The 18,922-nt window shown below is 33.1% G+C and overlaps 1 protein-coding gene across 36 annotated transcripts in view; it reads left to right on the plus strand.

The window, feature by feature from the left end:
* RIMS2 (regulating synaptic membrane exocytosis 2) overlaps window positions 1–18,922 on the plus strand; it is a 587,791-nt gene that overhangs the window by 419,615 nt on the left and 149,254 nt on the right. For 17 of the 36 annotated variants that reach the window (XM_073893075.1, XM_073893077.1, XM_073893087.1 and 14 more), the window contains one exon: window positions 17,347–17,447. The exons of the other annotated variants lie outside the window; for them this stretch is intronic. In XM_073893075.1, coding sequence (XP_073749176.1) covers window positions 17,347–17,447 — 101 coding nt within the window. The remainder of the gene's footprint in view (window positions 1–17,346; window positions 17,448–18,922) is intronic. 36 annotated transcript variants of the gene reach the window in all.

The raw sequence follows: 18,922 nt of genomic DNA on the forward strand, positions 1-18,922 counted from the left end.
ACATCTGTCAGTAGGTCCAAATATGGTCATTGCAACACAGTGAATGAAAGAATGGAGTTTGATCACACATTTTGAAGCAACAAACCCCCCCCACTAATTTTAGCCCTTGCAAATAATAACTGAGTTTCTTTTAAACGAGAAGTAGTGGGTTTTATTAGGGTTTACACTTTCCCTCTTACTCTTAAGAAATTGCATACAACAATTTTATTTTTTTTTAGATAATTGTAAAACAGATCTTAGAGACCATTTGAAAGAGAGCTAATGATACAAAAGGGATTTTAAAAATACTGTTTGTAAGTTCCATAAAATAACATCTGCTCATGTTTTTGAATTCAAGTTTTAACTACACAAATTTTCAGAATTACTCCCAGACCTGGTCTCGAGCATCTAGTGATCTTAGTGCTTGTGTAATATATGTCTTACTCCTAACGAGATCTCAAAAACAAAGAATGTTTTGTCAGCCATATTTCTTATTAATTACTTAGGTAAATTATTATATTATAATACCAATTATATTATTATTATGTTAACTAGCTTCTTACATTATTATAGTTGGTTCTGTGCTACATCAAGAGTTTTGGAAAATATATTTAAAAATTTCTATTTCAGACTGGTCCAGTGGTCTGCCAGGTACTAATGTTAATTTGAAAAGCTTAACAATTCAAGTTGAACAAATTTTAAACACTTCTTAATAAAAATACAACTGGGAATAAATAACATATCCTTTGCATTGTAATTATTCTTTTCTAATTTTTTAAAATTTATTTTTAATTATTTTAAAAATTTTCCAACTTTTTTGAGATATAATTGGCATATAATATTGTATTAGTTTGAGGGGGCACCTGGCTGGCTCATTCGGTAGAGCATGTGACTCTTATCTCAGGGTCATGAGTTCAAGCCCCACGTTGGGCATAGAGATGACTTAAAAAGACAAACATTGTATTAATATTAGTATTAGTACAACACCATGATTTGAATATGTATAAATTATGAAATTATTTCCATAGTAAGTTTGGTTAACATTCTATAATTCTTAATAAAATTATTACTTCACTTCCTGTTAGGGTTAGCTAAGGGAAAGTTTTCAAAATTAATACAATTACAGTATTATTTTTAGCATTAAAACAGTTCCTCTTTTTTGTTTTATTTCTGTGATTATCCTGAATGTTGCCCCTTGAGATATGTTAGTCCAAACCTGCAATTCGGTTTTTATCAGATTTGGTTGGCATATATGCCATGTTCTGAATGCTTTCACTTGACATCTTGTTCTACTTGTGTTATATCCTAAAAGGTAAGGAGAAGTAACATTCATTGTAGGGGAAATTTACTATATCTATGAATATGTACACATATAGACATGCATATAATCTGTTACTGAAATTTCCCCAAATCTTTCAATTATTGATTTATTATCAGTCTTATCATTACACACAGATTCTACCCATTTTTAGGTATTTTCTGTGCATTGATTCTATCCTACCTATATTTAATGAACTCTATTATTGATGAAAGTCTGACATAGATACTCAAGATTTGCTAAGTCATGGAAACCATAACTCTGTAGTATACTGAAATTCTACTAGAAAATGTAAATCAGTCAATTCCTAAGGAGGAATGGAGTGTTAACTCCCTCTTCCTTACTGTGCTGGCGACCGTAGACGTTACAAGAGACACAGCAGCCTGGAATATTTCATGTAAGTTTAAGTTTAACATTTTATTAAGTAGTGTTGGGATATTTTAACCAAAAAAGTATCAAATGAAATATGAGTATATGTGCATATATATAAAAACATATCAGGTCTATATGAAAGCTCCTATTAATAAAGTATAATACTTAAGGCTAATTCTCTAAAGCATATATATACTCAAATACAAAAGGAGAGTTTAGAAAGTTCTTGGAACTTGAAATAATAGGGGTAGCCACACGTGGAATAAGAATGGTCTTGAGTATTTCTTCCTTGTGGGGGTGGTGTGAGGGAAGTTGAAAAGATTATTAGAATAGATTATTAGAATATTAATTAACATGAGTCAAGAGACCTGGTTTTAGCTTTCGTCTTGCTACGGAGCTGTGTCATCCTAGACACATAATTTCAGATCTTTGGGTTTCAGGTATCTCACTTTTAAATTGGGGTTTGGAATGCATTGTTTTTTAATTCTTTTACAGATAGAAAATTGCATCTGCCTTGCAAGATACATCCTGAATTTGAGATGTTACCTTGCACTCTGAATACTGTAACATTTTATTTTACTTTGGCCTATTGTCCGCCTTAGCTCTCTTTCCTGAAAATTTCAGTTATTGATGAAAGTATTTGTTCCTATAAGAAATGTTAGCCTGAGGGGCGCCTGGGTGGCTCAGTCAAGCGTCTGCCTTCGGCTCAGGTCATGATCCCAGGGTCCTGGGATCAAGCCCCCCGTCAGGCTCCCTGCTCAGCGGGGAGCCTGCTTCTCCCTCTCCCACTCCCCCTGCTTGTGTTCCCTCTCTCACTGTGTCTCTCTCTGTCAAATAAATAAGTAAAACCTTAAAAAAAAAAAAAAGAAAGAAAGAAAGAAATGTTAGCCTGAGAAGCAGTATTAGAGCGCAGGCTCTGGAAGTAGACTGCCTGATCGGCCCACCACGCATTTGCTGGGTGATCTGGACAAAGTTGCTCTTTGTAGATTCCTCAGATTCCTCTTCTCAGAAACAGGGATAATAATAGTACATCAAAGGGTTATTGTATGGATTAAATTCATTAATATATGATCTGTAAATCACCTAAAAGCAATGTCCAGTAGTTAGTAAGCACTTATATAAGTGAAGATAGTATTTTTTTTTATTTTATAAAATACATTAAAAACCAGAATTTTTATTTTGAGTCGGGTATATTGAAGCCCAGGCATTTTGATGGGTGGTCCTTCATTCTATGGTACAGAATTAGTTATTTTTGTTATGTGCATCACAAATACCTTCTACTAGCTTGTGACTTCCGGTTTAGGACATGGCTGCCATACAAACCCAAGCATCAGAACTGCTGCACCCAGACTGGAGAGCTTTGTCATTTCTGGGACAACAGAGTTGGGTAGTAATCAAGAACATTGAAATCCGATCGGTCTGAATTCTAATCCAGTTTCTGTCACCCACTAGGGATGTGACTTGGGGCTGCAGTTAGATTAAAAGGTTAATTATGTTTTAATGAAAGCATAAAAGAGCTTTTCTCTGAAAAGAGCAGGCCTTTCCAAACATAAAATAAATACATTCCTAAGTAATGAAATTTGAAAACAGACTTGACTACAGTGTGACAGGTATAAACTTCAGAATCTCAACATCAGCATAAACAAATTAAAAGGCAAACAACAAACTGGGAAATTTGCAGCAACTCAGAGTATTAAGAGCCTTAACATCTGAATCACTCTGACAAATTAATTATGTAGTCTGTAAAACTCTAATAGAAAAATGGGCAAAAGACATGTACAGACATCTCACTAAGCAAGAAATTTAGTGGACAGTAAAAATATAAAAAACATTTCATTCCAATCATAACCAAATAGATGACATTTTTAAAAAAATGAGATACTGTGTTTCATCTGTTTAAAAAACAACACTTCAATGCTGGTGAGAATGTGATCCACGAGTGGCGGCATAATTTAGTATAATCTGCTTAAAAAGTAATTTTCCAATATAAATCAAGAGCCTCAAAAATATTCACACACTTTTGGCCTGGTGGAAATAGAGTTCAGATAAAAATGTATGTACCAAAGTTTCACTAAAGCATCATTTGTAGCGATGAAAAGGATGTTACCATGAATTTTGAATGATGGGGGAATGGCTAAATTATGATACATATGCAACCATTTAATTGAATAATTTTATTGCCATAGAAATTAGAAACACTTATTTCTATATTTTTTTGTAATTTGAAAAAAATTGAAAGTGATAATATCTGTAAGGAACCTGTCACAGAGTTCTTTCCATACTAGAAGGTAAAAAAATGGTAGTTCCTATTATTTAACTACTGAAAGCAATTATGCCAAATTTTCATTGTCAGACAGATATATAATGTAAACAATGAATAATAAAGGTGAGTCTTTATTTAAAATGAGAATAAAAATAAAATAGGAATAAAAATCCAAAGCAGAGACTATTAAAATGCCTGTAAAATAGCCCAATAATATGTAAACTTGGCTATGCTAGACCCAAATCCTTCTCTAGGTATCAAAATAGCATATTAAACTATCATATAACATAATTGGCTTATATAAAGGAGAGTTTATGCCTGAAATTCTTATTTTAGTGGTATAAAGGTATTTCACATCTGAAAAATTCATTTGTTTAACAAATATCTAATAAACATTTTCATATGCTAGGCCTTATTCTAGGTGCTGGGAATATAACAGGTCTCCCCTGTCATGGAAATTATATTCTTGGGAGAGCAAATAGTCACTAAAGAAGATAAGTTTAGATTGTTATAAATACTATTATTTAAAACCCTTATGTACTTAGTGTGAGTGGAGTGGGAAGGCATTATTTTAGATGGAGCAATCCAGGAAGTCTTTCTGAAGAGGTGATAATTTGAATTGTAGTAAGAAGAGTAAGAAGAAACAAACTATGCAAAGGAGCCAGGAGATATATAAGTAATTAAGATCAATATATGGCAGATAAAGTCAGGACTTTTAAAGTTCAGAAGAGGAGAATAATTTTTGCTATAAATCTTCCTTTTCTGAGAAGACATTTAAGTGTCAGCGATGGATGAGAGTTTTAAATATTGAGGATTTTCAGGGAGATGAAGGAATAAACTATAGCTCTGTATGGTAAAGTGATGATTAAAATATTTTTAAAACCATTTGAGTTGAAAGGAATCAATGTAATAAGTTAGTAATCAGGTTATTTAGTTATTAATTTGTACACAATACTTACTAAGTATTCATTAGCACATGGTTAAAATAAGTTATGATTGTTTTCACATCACTTTCTCCGCTCATTAAAGCTCTATACTTTTATATCTATAATGAAAGCATTATAATATAAAAGGGTCGGCATGAATGATAAATCAGTGTCATATGAAAGAGGGTAAGTTGGCATGAATAATGCCACACTGAAGATAATTGCTAAGGGAGTTTAAATTAGTTACAATTCAACTGAAGAGAAGGATGTTATTTGACATATAGATGATAGTTTCTTTTTATTAGTCTGTATGAAGGCTTCAGGGGATGGGGTGTGGGAGGTGAGAGTAAGGATGAGAAAGGGAACTGATAGTAGGAAAGGCAAAGTTTAATGGAAAGCAAAATGATAATAAGTAAAAGTGATTAGATTCACTAATCATGTGACCTAACTGATGGGGAGATCACAGTTATAGATTCTAAGGTCTTGAAGAATGTGAAGGAGGTTGATAAGCCATGTCAGAGTAAAGGAATGAGAATCAGAAGGAATCTCTAAAAAGAAGATTAAATATTAAAAATGACCATATTTAAGTTTGGGTCATACAGAAATAAGTTAAAGATTGACCCCCCCCCAAAAAAAGGCCAAAGAGAAGATGATGGAGTTAGAAAAGGAAAGGGGGGAAATGTTAAAAGGAAGGAAAGTTGGGGCAAGAAAAAAATTAAATAAGAGTTGAGTCGTATGTGTGTGTATGTGAAAGAGATAGAAAGATAAGAGAGAGTCCTTTAATGACTAAGTATTTCAGATGATAAGTTTTGGAAAACAGACCAATCTCAGCCATCTACTAGTTATATGACCTTGTACAAATTTTCTAAAAAGTAAAATTGTGAAAATAGTCCTATCACATACAGTTGTACTGATTAAGTGACATGATCATAATACATGCAAAGCTCTTAGCACAATTCCCAGCATGTACAAAGTATTATTCTTGTTAAGATCTTAATTGTTCAGGAACATTAGTATTAAGTCTCGAATACAAGATTTTAACCATGTACTCTTAAAAGCCTTGTTATATTTTATTTTCTGTGCCTTGATAAAGTAAAATTAAACATTATTGAAAAAAATTAACAGCTAGACAGAAATCTGATCATTGGTTATCTGGGCTGGCAAGGAGAGTATTGACCACAAGTGGCACCAGGGAACTTTTACAGTGACAGAAATACCCTGTATCTTGATTTTGGCGAGGTTCCATGACTATATACATTTGTCAGATGTCATAGAACTTTGCACCTAAATAGGGTGAATTTTAATTTATGTAAGTATGCCTTCATAAATCTGACTTTAAAAATAACTGAAAATACACAAAGTTTAAATGAAATTTTTAATACATTACCCAAATAGTACTAAATATATGCTAATAGAAAATTTTATTTGATCTGACACATCCCAAGCATTTAAGAGCCAAGTTCCATCCTCACAAGGGTTCAGGGGGCATGGTAATGGATGGGGTTAGCCTATAAGTCCATAACACAGAGAGAAGAGATGACTATAGTGGTTGAACTAACAAACAAAGGAAGGCCTAAAGCTCTGAATCTAAAGCAGTGGTCAAGAAACCAAGAAAGGGTAAGAAGCGTGTTTAGGCTTGACAGTTGGAAGAACAGGCAAGAAATTAACAAAGATATGGATTCTGGATATTCTAGATATTCATTAATAATAAGTAAAAGAAGAAGAACAGATATGAGAAGTAATGTTAAATTGTTTTGGACAAACTGAATTTTAGGTACCGATGGGATATTCATTTGGGGATGGCTAGGAGACAACTAGAAATCTGAATCTTAAGCTTATAGGAGAGGTAGGAGCTGAAGGTAAGAGCCTTCAGCAGTCAAACATTTTGGATAATTAAGTCACTGTGGTATAAATTATTTTAATCATAATTGAGTTTAGGACCCATTGTAAGTACAATTTTTATTTCTAGTTTACAGATTGAAAAATTAAGGTACAGGTCAGTTAATAACTTATTCCAACCATTTGAAGCTGGAATTTAAAGCAATTGGACAAGGTAGAAGATATAGAAATGTTAAAGCCAAGAAGCTGGGACATGTGCAGTGAATACCATTAGAGAACAAAGCTAAATGTCTAGAAAAAGGAGAAAAGGAAGAGAGGAATTCAGAAGCGGAGATTTAATGTCAACAGAGACCAACTCATTCTAGTTTGCAGTTTTATTTAGGATCCTCAGTGTAACTTGTATTCCAATGTGAGAATTTGGAAGGTTGAATGACGTGCAGCCTGGTCTCTAGCTTGGGCTGTCTCTCCTGGTGTCTGCATTGAATCCTTGTGTGTCTCTGAGAGACATCCTACCTTTTATTCCTCTTTCTTCTCAGTATTGAACGGAAGCGTTTCAGGAGATGTCCCTATTTGGGAAACATTTAGGATGCGTTCCTTTGAATTCTGAGGGAGTATTAAACTGCAGGACATTAGTCATTCTGTATGGTTCTTCTAATTCCCTTGACTGATAACAGTCATCATGAGCACCTATGGAAAAAGATAAACAGCTTGATATCCAAGGATGAGTATTATTTAAAATCTCTATATTTAGGGGGATGCCTGGGTGGCTCAGTTGATTAAGCGTCTGCCTTCGGCTCAGGTCATGATCCCAGAGTCCTGGGATCGAGCTCTGCATCGGGCTCCCTGCTCAGCGGGAAGTGTGTTTTTCCCTCTCTCTCTGCCTCCTCTCCGCTGCTCATGCTCTCTCTCTCAAATAAATAAATAAAATAAAATCTTTAAAAAAAAGATCTCTTTGTTACCTTCAAAAATATTTACGTTATCATTTTAATGCCATAGTTAATATAACTTAGTTTTCAAGTTTTTATTTAAATTCCTGTTAGTTAACATACAGTGTGATATTAGTTTCTGGTGTATAATATAATGATTCAACACTTCCATACATCACCCAGTGCTCATCACAACAAGTGCCCTCCTCAATTCCCATCACCTATTTAGCCTCCTCCCCCCTTCTGCCTTCTGGTAACCATCCGTTTGTTCTCTATAGTTAAGAGTCTGTTTCTTGTTTTCCCTTCTTTTCTCTTTCTCCTTTTCCCCCTTTGCTCATTTGTTTTGTTTCTTAAATTCCACATATGAGTGAAATCATATGGTATTTGTCTTTCTCTGCCTTATTTCGCTCAGCATAGTACGCTCTAGCTCCATCCATGTCCTTGCAAATGGCAAGATTATATTCTTTTTATGGCTGAGTAATATTCCATTATATATATATCTTCTTTATCCATTCATCAGATAGATGCTTGGGCTGTTTCCATAATTTTGCTATTATAGATAATGCTGCTATAAACTTTGGGGTGCATGTATCCCTTTGAATTAGTATTTTTGTATTCTTAGGGTAAATACCGAGTAGTGTTATTACTGGATCATAGGGTAGTTCTATTTTTAACTTTTTGAGGAATCGCCATAGTGTTTTCCGGAGTGGTTGCACCAGTTTGCAATCCCACCAAGGTTCTTTTTTCTCCACATCCAATGCTTGTTTCTTTCACTTTTTATTTTAGCCGTTCTGACAGGTGTGAGGTGATATCTCACTGTAGTTTTGATTTGTATTTCCCTGATGATGAGTGATGTTGAGCATCTTTTCATGTGTCTGTTGGCCATCTGTATGTCTTCTATGGAGAAATGTCTATTCATGTCTTCCGCCCATTTTTAAGTTGGATTATTTGGTTTTTGTGTGTTGAGTTTTGCAAGTTCTTTATATATTTTGGATACTAATCCTTTTTCAGATATGTCATTTGCAAATATCTTCTCCCATTCCGTAAGTTGCCTTTTAGTTTTATTGATTGTTTCCTTCACTGTACAGAAGCTTTTTTGAATAAACAAGCTCTCACAGGAGTTTTAGAAATGCTGAAGTGAAAACTAAAGAAGTAATCAGTATGAACAATATCAAATACCACAAAAATTGATTTGGGGGGATTTATATTGTTTGGATTTCCATTTTTATGAGTTACATACCGTAGGTCCAACATTTTGTTAATCCTCATTATCATTTCTTTTCTATACAAACTTTGTGAGATGGTTAGAATTCTTTACATAGGAAAAAATCAACAGACTAAACACATTTTCATAAGCAAAATATCTAACTAATTGAAAATCCAAAATTTCACCATGTGTTTGGAATCATACCATGACTATTTTTTAAAAAGAATTTAGAGTATCAATATTAAGGCTAAATACAAGTTGGAATGCAGAGATCTCAATTTTAATGTAATGTGGGCAAATTTAGATACGTTTTTAATTATAGCACAAAGAATATACTGAGTTTCTAGTATTCATAAGAAAAAAATATATGGGTCTCTTCCTAGAATAGGCCTCATTACAGTTTTTGTATGATGGACATTTTTATCTTTTTATGATTTAAGTTAACATTCTTAACATTCCTAAATATACTTATATTTCTATTTCTAAATCAACATAAATTTAAAGTTGCATTTAAATTTCTTCATGACGCTCCTCTCAAACCTTCCATGCAATCTGCGGTATGTATAATAGTGGATATAGTTGAAATGTATCTCATGGCTACACTCATTAGGCGCCAGATGTGAGACACAGTGGTCTTTCATAATATGTCATACCCAACCATTATGAGATGGGGACAAGTCATATACACAGGGCAATATGATGTGCTACTCTGTGGATCATCTCTTCCTCAAGGTAGATTTTTTTCCATCAGGAAAAAGGTAGGAGATTCCAAAAGTGCTTCACACATATGGGGAATAGTTCATTAAATCAATGAATCTGACTCATGTTTCTATCTTTTCTCAGTAGTTACTGCACTTTCTCTCAGAAGCATTTTTAATAATAACCATTGTTTCCTTCTCTGAGAGACTTTTACCTGAAAATTAAGTTTATCCTATAAGATAGATCTCGTGTTTTCAGAGACAGGAATTGTGAATAACACGTTAACAATAACTAAGTTATTAGAAAGTTACTAATATTTTCTTTTAAACACCTCCCTGTGTATGGGGGCAAAAACGTAGACAGTAAGACAGTTACACTTGAGCTAGTCTAAAAGATCCTCCTAGTCTCCTATATGAGATCATCCTTATGATTCTTTTTGCTGGGCCAATTCTCTGGTTTAATGAACTTTTCAGTAGTGTCTCTCTCTCTTCCTCTCCCAGCCAGGATCACTCTTAAGATTTCTCTCTGTCTCTTTCTCTCTCTCTCTTTCCTCCCTCCCTCTTTTCCTTGTCTTTCTCCTTCCCTCTCATTTCTGTCCCTGTCTCTGCGCGCGCGCCCACGGGCACACACACACACACACACACACACACACACACACACACACAGAGTAAAGTAAATTTTAATGAATGCAATACCAGGGCAAACAGAGTAGGGATTTTCAGACCACTTTATACTATTTATATTAATGAAATAGATATGATAATATAAAAGAACAAATACTTAAACATTATTTGGCCTCAAAATTAACCAACCAGATAGTTTTATAGCAGAAGGAATCATAAAGAATATCTGGTCTAAAACTATTAATTTTACAGTTGGTGAATTTTATGGCCAGAAAGGTAAGTGAGGTGCTTACAGTTATAAGACTTGTGAAATCAAGACTTGAACCCAAGTCTTGTCTCTTCTTATCTTTTAAGATTTTGTTTTTAAGATTTTGTTCATTCCTATGTATCATAAATTAACCCATTACCCTAAATTTGGAGTTCCAAAGTCCCATCAACTCTGTAATGATTATCTGCACTACACAAAACCCTGACTTTCCCCTATAGGCCAAACATATCCCAATTTTATTTTTTTAAGATTTTATTTATTAATTTGACAGACAGAGACACAGCAAGAGAGGGAACACAAGCAGGGGGAGTGGGAGAGGGAGAAGCAGGCTTCCCGCGGAGCAGGGAGCCCAATGTGGGGCTCGATCCCAGGACCCTGGGATCATGACCTGAGCCCAGGGCAGACGCTTAACGACTGAGCCACCCAGGTGCCCCCAAACATATCCAGATTTTAAATGTTAAAACCTAAAATGGTGCTAAAATCCAAGTCTTCTGAATGATAAAATCTCAGTAATTCTGTTTACTGAATTTAGTTGTCAAAAACAGATATACCCTTTTTCCTTAAATACTAGGTCACTCCTAATAACATATGTCCTAAAGTAGTCTGAATATCAGTTTCTTTTGATAGGGAAAGGAGTCTGTGCCATTTGCTATAGCATCTCCTTTGAAGTATTATTTAATGAATATGGTAGAGAGTTAACAGAGAAATAGTAGACAGATACACACAGCAACAGGTAACCTAAATATCTAAAATAGGTTGTCAAAGTTTAGAACATAATTTAAAAACCTATGAGCTTCAAGGTAGTACAATAGTTTTGTAAGTTTCTAGAGCCTTTATGTTTCAGTTAATTCCATGTTTCACTTAGGCACATACGGAGTTCAGTCTTCCTACGTTCCTAGGAGCAAAGGAAAGATCATTTTATAAGCAAACATTATAAACCAAATCACATATTTTCTTTCGTTCCCAATGTGTTAGCTCCTAGTAACCACAGTAGAAACGTCCTCAAAATTGATTGATTTGGAAATAAGTATTCCTCAAAATTTGTGTATTGTAGTTGCACGGTTAAGATTGTGTTTGAGCAAAGGGAAAAGAAGAGAGAGAAAGTCAAACCAAGAAATAGACCCAACTATAAGAACAACCTGATGGTTACCAGAAGGGAGGTAGCAGCAGGGGGATAGGGGAAATAGGTGATGGGAATTAAGGAGTGTGCTTGTGATGAGCACTGGGTGTTGTAGGGAAGCGTTGGATCACTATATTGTACACCCGAAACTAATATTATACTGTATGTTAACTAACTGGAATTTAAATAAAAACTTAAAAAGATTAAGTTTGTTTACACTTTAAAAGAAAATGCTTTTGGGGGCACCTGGGTGGCTCAGTCGTTAAGCGTCTGCCTTCGGCTCAGGTCATAATCCCAGGGTCCTGGGATCGAGCCCCGCGTCGGGCTCCCTGCTCCGCGGGAAGCCTGCTTCTCCCTCTCCCCACTCCCCCTGCTTGTGTTCCTGCTCTCGCTGTGTCTCTCTGTGTCAAATAAATAAATAAAATCTTTAAAAAAAAGAAAGAAAGAAAGGAAGGAAGGAAGGAAGGAAGGAAGAAAAGAAAGAAAGAAAGAAAGGAAAGAAAGAAAGAAAATGCTTCTGTTTGCCCCAGTACTGAAGTGGAAATAATCTGGTACATAATTTATAATTTTTATCTCAATATTTATTTCCATACTTTTTAAATTTAACTTGTTCCGATGTTTGTTATGCTCTGCATTACATGTATTTAAACAAATGATTTAGCTGACAAAAGTGTACTTTTTAGGAGTTTCTAGTATATAATCAAGTTTTAGGATTAAAAAATCAAAATTTATTAAGTGATTATGAAGAAGTGATTATGAAGAAATCATTTTAAAGTAACTTCAAAAAATTTTGTTGCATAGTTTCTTAAGTCCCACATTTGAAAAACCTGAGAAGAAAAATTTTAAAACATGCCACGTCACTTTTTAATATTCATAAAATTTGAAAAGATCTGTACTTTATTACATTTGGAAATATTTCTCATTATACACCATTTTCAATCAATACACCCAAATGCTTTTATCTAACAAATAAATATATATCTCTAAGATAAATTAAGTAATGAAAAAGTAAATATATATCCCTTAGATAAGTTAAGCAATGAATGGTTGTGTATTTGCATTTTAAAAATTATTTAACATTTATTTCCAAAGCACTTTTATAGAATCATGACAAAAAATACAGGTTTTCAAACTGAATAATTTGTCCTTTTTCACAAAAACACTATGTTTTGTGTTTTATAAAGTAATATTTTTCTTCTGTATAGTGCCTTTGTGGGCATTTTATAAACTATATATTAACCCAAATAAGAAAACAATAGCACTTAATTTCAATAACCAGCAATAACTGCTAACATTCTAATGTGTAAATCTTAATTTTTCCCTCTCTTTGTCTTTTGTATAGGTTATGTATATATATATTTTTATGAATATATATATATAGTTTTTTAAATTATAGTTTATAAACTATAGTACTATATCACCATTTAATCTGTTTTATAATTACTGATTGCAATGTCTTTATTTTACATTTGTATGTGTGAATGCACATGCACATCATATGCATTCTTTTTCATGGATGCATCATAGTATTCTGTAGATACATCACAAGTACAATTTACTAACACCTATTGTTGGACATTTAGAGTTTATTTTCCTAGGCCTTTACAATTTTCAAACAGTGTAGCAATAAATATACTTGTATGTACACCTTGCACATTGATTTCTCTTTTTTATTATGTTATGTTAATCACCATACATTACATCATTAGTTTTTGATGATTCATTGTTTACATATAACACCCAGTGCTCCACGCAGAACATGCCCTCTTTAATACCCATCACCAGGCTAACCCATCCCCCCACCCTCCTCCCCTCTAGAACCCTCAGTTTGTTTTTCAGAGTCCATCGTCTCTCATGGTTCGTCTCCCCCTCCGATTTCCCCCCCCTTCATTTTTCCCCTCCTGCTATCTTCTTTTTTTTTAACATATAATATATTATTTGTTTCAGAGGTACGGATCTGTGATTCATCAGTCTTGCACAATTCACAGCACTCACCATAGCACACACCCTCCCCAATGTCTATCACCCAGCCACCCCAGCCCTCCCACCCCCACCACTCCAGCAACCCTCAGGTTGTTTCCTGAGATTAAGAATTCCTCTTATCAGTGAGGTCATATGATACATGTCTTTCTCTGATTGACTTATTTCACTCAGCATAACACCCTCCAGTTCTATCCACGTCATTGCAAATGGCAAGATTTCATTCCTTTTGATGGCTGCATAATATTCCATTGTGTATATATACCACATCTTCTTTATCCATTCATCTGTCGATGGACATCTTGGCTCTTCCCGCAGTTTGGCTATTGTGGACATTGCTTGCACATTGATTTATCTAGGAACAATCCTGGGAAGTGAAATTTCAGGTTCAAATATATGACCATTGTAAAGCCTTTTGATACACAGTACCAAATATGTTGTATTTTTAAGCAATTTACTTTGTATCATTGTACATCGGGTACTTTGGAAAACATTCATATAAATGACCATCAACTTTTTGTCAAAAGCTGTCAATGACTGTCAGTCTGAAAAACAAATTTTTTCACAGTTAACAGATATTGAAAGACAGTTAAAATATTCAATAAAAGTCAAGGACAGTATTTTCTTTTTGAATTGCTTGTCCTTTGAAAATAATAATGTAACAAAATATTACATTTCTTTTATCTCATATACATTTTCATTTATTCTTATTTATCTCATTATATCTTAGGTAGTCATTTTAACAATTTCTATTCTAGTCCTCTGACTAGTGAAAGACATTAATAAGTTATTTTTATAGTCTATCCTACTGAAACTAGAAAATAGACATAAGGAACAATGCTTTCTCCTGTGTAATTGTCCCTTCAAAGTGGGCAACTAGCGATTGCATACACTGGTTCTACCTTTTTCTTTATTGCACTTTTATTTGGTACATACGCATAGGTAATATACTTCTTTAATCTTAATCAGAAAACTTTCTCAGATAATATTTTGTTTTATGCTCAGATTCCATTTATTATATCTCTGTATTTTATGAAAATCAATTAGATTTGTTAAAGCTACACTTCATCCATATTGTCATCAAGTGTTTGGGGAGTTTCAACAGAAAACAGTTTTGTATTTCCTATGATGGATCTCTTTACCAGTAGGATACTTTTCTCGTTAAGGATATCATTGTTTGTGAAGTGTTTTCTTTATGAGAATAGGTTGATAAAAATGTAGAAAAGAAATGGAAGACTTCATAGGAGCCAAATAGTTTTGGAGAGAGGAATGTCTGGTTACTGTTTGTCCTAAGGATTAGCCTCCTAGAAGAATTTAAAGTTGTAAGTTAAAAGTGTATTTACCCAAGTTTGTTGACTGTATATCAAGTAAGGTGGTCACTTGAGATTTCATTAGTTAAGGTTCTAACAAAGAATCTTTCCATCTAAGGTCTGTCTATAGATGGTAATTGAGTCTGGAGATGAGAAATGTGTTTGAAATTGGAATTTAGTTGATAACATATTTAAATAATTATTTCACTCTCTCTATTTGCATCTTTGTTTACTTATAGCAAATACAAATTAATGTTCTTCTTAGGACCCCCCAGTGATCTGTTAAATATAAATGATGTCCCATAAACCTGATTCTACAAAATCTTTAAACCCTTACTAAGGAGAAAGACTCCTTTGCAAAGCAATATTAAATCAATATGTTTAAAAAAAATTATGCTTCAATGCAGGGATCATCAAACCATGGCCCACAGACCAAATCAGGCCCGCTGCCTGTTTTGTAAATATGGTTTTCATAGAACAGTGACACTCATTTATGTATGCATTGTCTATACCTGCTTTCATGTTATAGTGGTAGAGTTGTGGTAGAAAATATACCGTCTGCAAAGCCTAAGATACTTAATATCGGCCCTTTACAGAACAAGTTTGTCGACTCCTGCCAGTATATATCACATTACTACCTGGTTATTAAAAACAATTTGATGTAGCTTCATAGGAGGCCGATGTCCAGAAAAAGTCTAAATATTAGAAAATGCGTATATATGTATGTATGTGTCTATATCTATGTGTATGTATATATATTTAAATATGAATATATAAAATGTGTTCAAGCTTTTTTGTCTGTTGGTGCTATTCATATTAATATACTATCTTGCTACCATGATATCAAAATGAAACTTTTTAAAAGAACTTCCCACTCAATTTAGCTAGTATCTTTAAGTACACATAATTTTTTTGATACAGGGATGGCTTTTTGTTCCATTGCCCTTGGAGAAAATAAACATATTTACCTGAGAATATCTCTTAAGGTACAAATAACTTCAAAATTGTATTTTAATATGCTAGTAGACATTTATACTTCACTGTATTTCACATTCAAATCATGGAGGCACTCACTTGATTTTGTGTATCATTCAATTTATATCAATATGACACATATCCCTATTTTTTAATTTGGCACAGACTTAATCAAATAACTATTAAAATGAGACTCTTAAAAGGAACAAATTGCCTCACTTTATTGATAGTTGACTTAAATTTGCTGTTATACTTAGAGGTCATGTAATATAGATTCTTTATACATTCTTTTATTTAGGATTTTCGTACTCCTTTTGGAAATTTTTTCTTTTTTTATCTTTATTTTAAATTAATCGGTTTTTACTTAAAATTTGTTACCAACAAGAATTTTCTGATACACAATGAGATTTTTTTTCAGGATAAGTATTAAAATACTTATTTTTAAATAGGCACACTTTTGTCTAGAGATCTTTACTGCAGTTTTCAGGTTATGATGTTAAGCAAGGGGCATATATGTGTATGTTTACATTCCTCCCCACGCTCAGTGGTTATGAATTTACATGATGACATGTTGTAGATACCCACTTGAGCCCAGTAAGCTATGATTATTTTTCCCAGTTTGTACATTTGTAGTATACAATTGAGATTTTGTGAGCATAATCTCATTATGCATATTTATGAGAAATGGAATTTTCATATAAACCCTCTTTAATAAAAGTTATAAATATACCTTAAAAACACTTTTTCATGTTTGCTAAGATTTGCTAACTGAATTTAGTTCTTATTCTAACCAAAGTTTTTAAAGACCCTCTTGATATCTATAATTGATGTGTTTGGAGGTAGACCTGTTATAGAGAGTATTAGTCTCATTTTGTAATAGGCTTACCATCTCATTTTCTCACCTCCTTACATTTTTTTTTTTCTGAAATGATTTCAGTTATACTCTGTGCCTTTACTGGCATAGTATGTTCTCAGGAGTATTATTCCAAGTGCCTCTTTCTTGGTGCTAGTTCTAGAAAATTCAAGTTCAAAAGATCCATATGTAAGCTTGGACAACCTACTTTTTAACACATGGGCTAATTTTATGATAGTTTCTAAACACAATTGTAAAACTGTATTTGAAACCAATTAGACTTACAGCTATTTTTCAGTAAATAAATCAAATCCTGATGAATTACAAGCCAGTTTTTATTTATAGGATTACTATTGTCAAGTTTATGTGCTGTCAAATATATTCTCCTGGGCATACATGTACCAGAAATGTTTTCTATCTAGTTAAGGTTTGTTGTTCTGTTAAAATTCATTTACATTTTATTCAGATTAATTTTTTTACATATTTAGTAATCATGCTTTTATTCACCAGATTGCATACTTTAAATAAATCTAAGAAATAATATGACATTTTAATTTGTATGTACTACCTTGAATGAAAGTAATATATCAGCCTAGCATTTCTTCTATTATTCTATTATACATCCTGTAAGTAGGGCTCAGAAATAAGAACTGAACATTAATTTTATGGGTTTTTTTCTACTCGATAGGTGCTATGGATATAGAGGAGAGAAATCGCCAAATGAAAATTAACAAATACAAACAGGTAGCCGGATCAGATCCCAGACTGGAACAAGATTACCATTCAAAGGCAAGACATTTTTCTTTTTAAAAGTTGTAAAATAAACAATCATATGAAACCGTTAGATTCTCTTCAACTTCTGAACGCAGATTAGTTAGACACAAACATATAATGCAATGACCCCATGCTATCAAATGCTAAAATTTATAATGTGTTTATATTCCAACTTTTAAGGATAGAAATTGTCTTATTAAAAAAAGTCATTATAATAATATAGGAGATTAAAGAAATGAAACTCATAAATGATCTGAAGAACAAATCTTTTAGAATTTTTTAATTTATAGAACCTACAAGGCTCAACACCCTCAAAAATGTTTAGGAAGAACGGCTGTGGTTTTCCCATACATAGATTTTTTTAAATTTTATAGCATTTTAATTGAACGTGGTTTATTAATGAGTCATTAGAACAAAATACATATTCATATGAGATGCTGTAAGTTCAAAAGTGAGCATCCTTTTGAGCTACTTTTTGGGAATAAGTTGAGGTATGAGGTCAATCAGGGAAGATTCTTGCCCTTCATTGCTTTTATATTTTCAAAACGTGTTTAGGTTCGTGATATTATTCACGGTCAAAGTCATGAAAAGACTTTGCTCTGATGTACCTATTTAAGATTTAATAAGAGAATGAAAATAGCAAAATTTACTCATATAACATTTAGTTACTGTGTGTTCTGTGGCTTAGTAATGTGATCATTGCAATCATGTAATATTTGTGGTCTATATATTTCTGTGTATTAGAGAAAAGCAGTTTAGATTTTTATACGCTTAAGTCTATTTTATTTTTACCTACTTAACCTTTAGTTCCTCTCCATTATACTCCATTCTTTGGTGAAGTCAAGACTTACTAAGTAAAGCATAACTGGCTACATTGGATATGCATATATACGTTTCTGGTTTCCCCACTATACAACCTAACAGAGGCAGAGATTCTTACATCAGCATCATCTTCCAAATCACCAATCTCTTCCCAAAATTACACAAATACTGACATGGTGAATGTAGAATTGTTCATCACAGAGTTCTGATGTACTGGAAATGATACAGGCCTAAAGCCAGAGAAAGGTAAATTCAAGACAAATAAACAAAGCCTTGCCTTTACTCAGCAGGTCCTTAAAATATATTCATTTTCTAAAATAAAAATACGAATAACTTCAAATAGACTCAGTGAATTTCATAGAAAATAGTTTTGTAATGATATAGTATTTCAGATACATTCCAATCTTTTGAGCTTAATGTCAGAAATGATATCTGTCTTCCCAGGTACTTTGTCAGTATTTCTTCGTAGGGCTAAATAGATACACCTGGTCTTTTGTGGAATCTCTTATACTCTAATCTCTCATTTATTCACTATATATAATCCAAAGACCAAGGCATGTACTCCTAATAAAATAGGATCTTAAAACTTCCAGAAACATGTCTTCAAGTAACATCAATTTTTTTGTTTAAAGATTCTATTTATTTATTTGACAGAGAGATAGACAGAA

This window comes from Callorhinus ursinus, unplaced genomic scaffold (assembly GCF_003265705.2).
Source record: "Callorhinus ursinus isolate GAN/ISIS: 27379988/994484 unplaced genomic scaffold, GSC_fseal_2.0 scaffold5, whole genome shotgun sequence".
Lineage (NCBI taxonomy): Eukaryota > Metazoa > Chordata > Mammalia > Carnivora > Otariidae > Callorhinus > Callorhinus ursinus.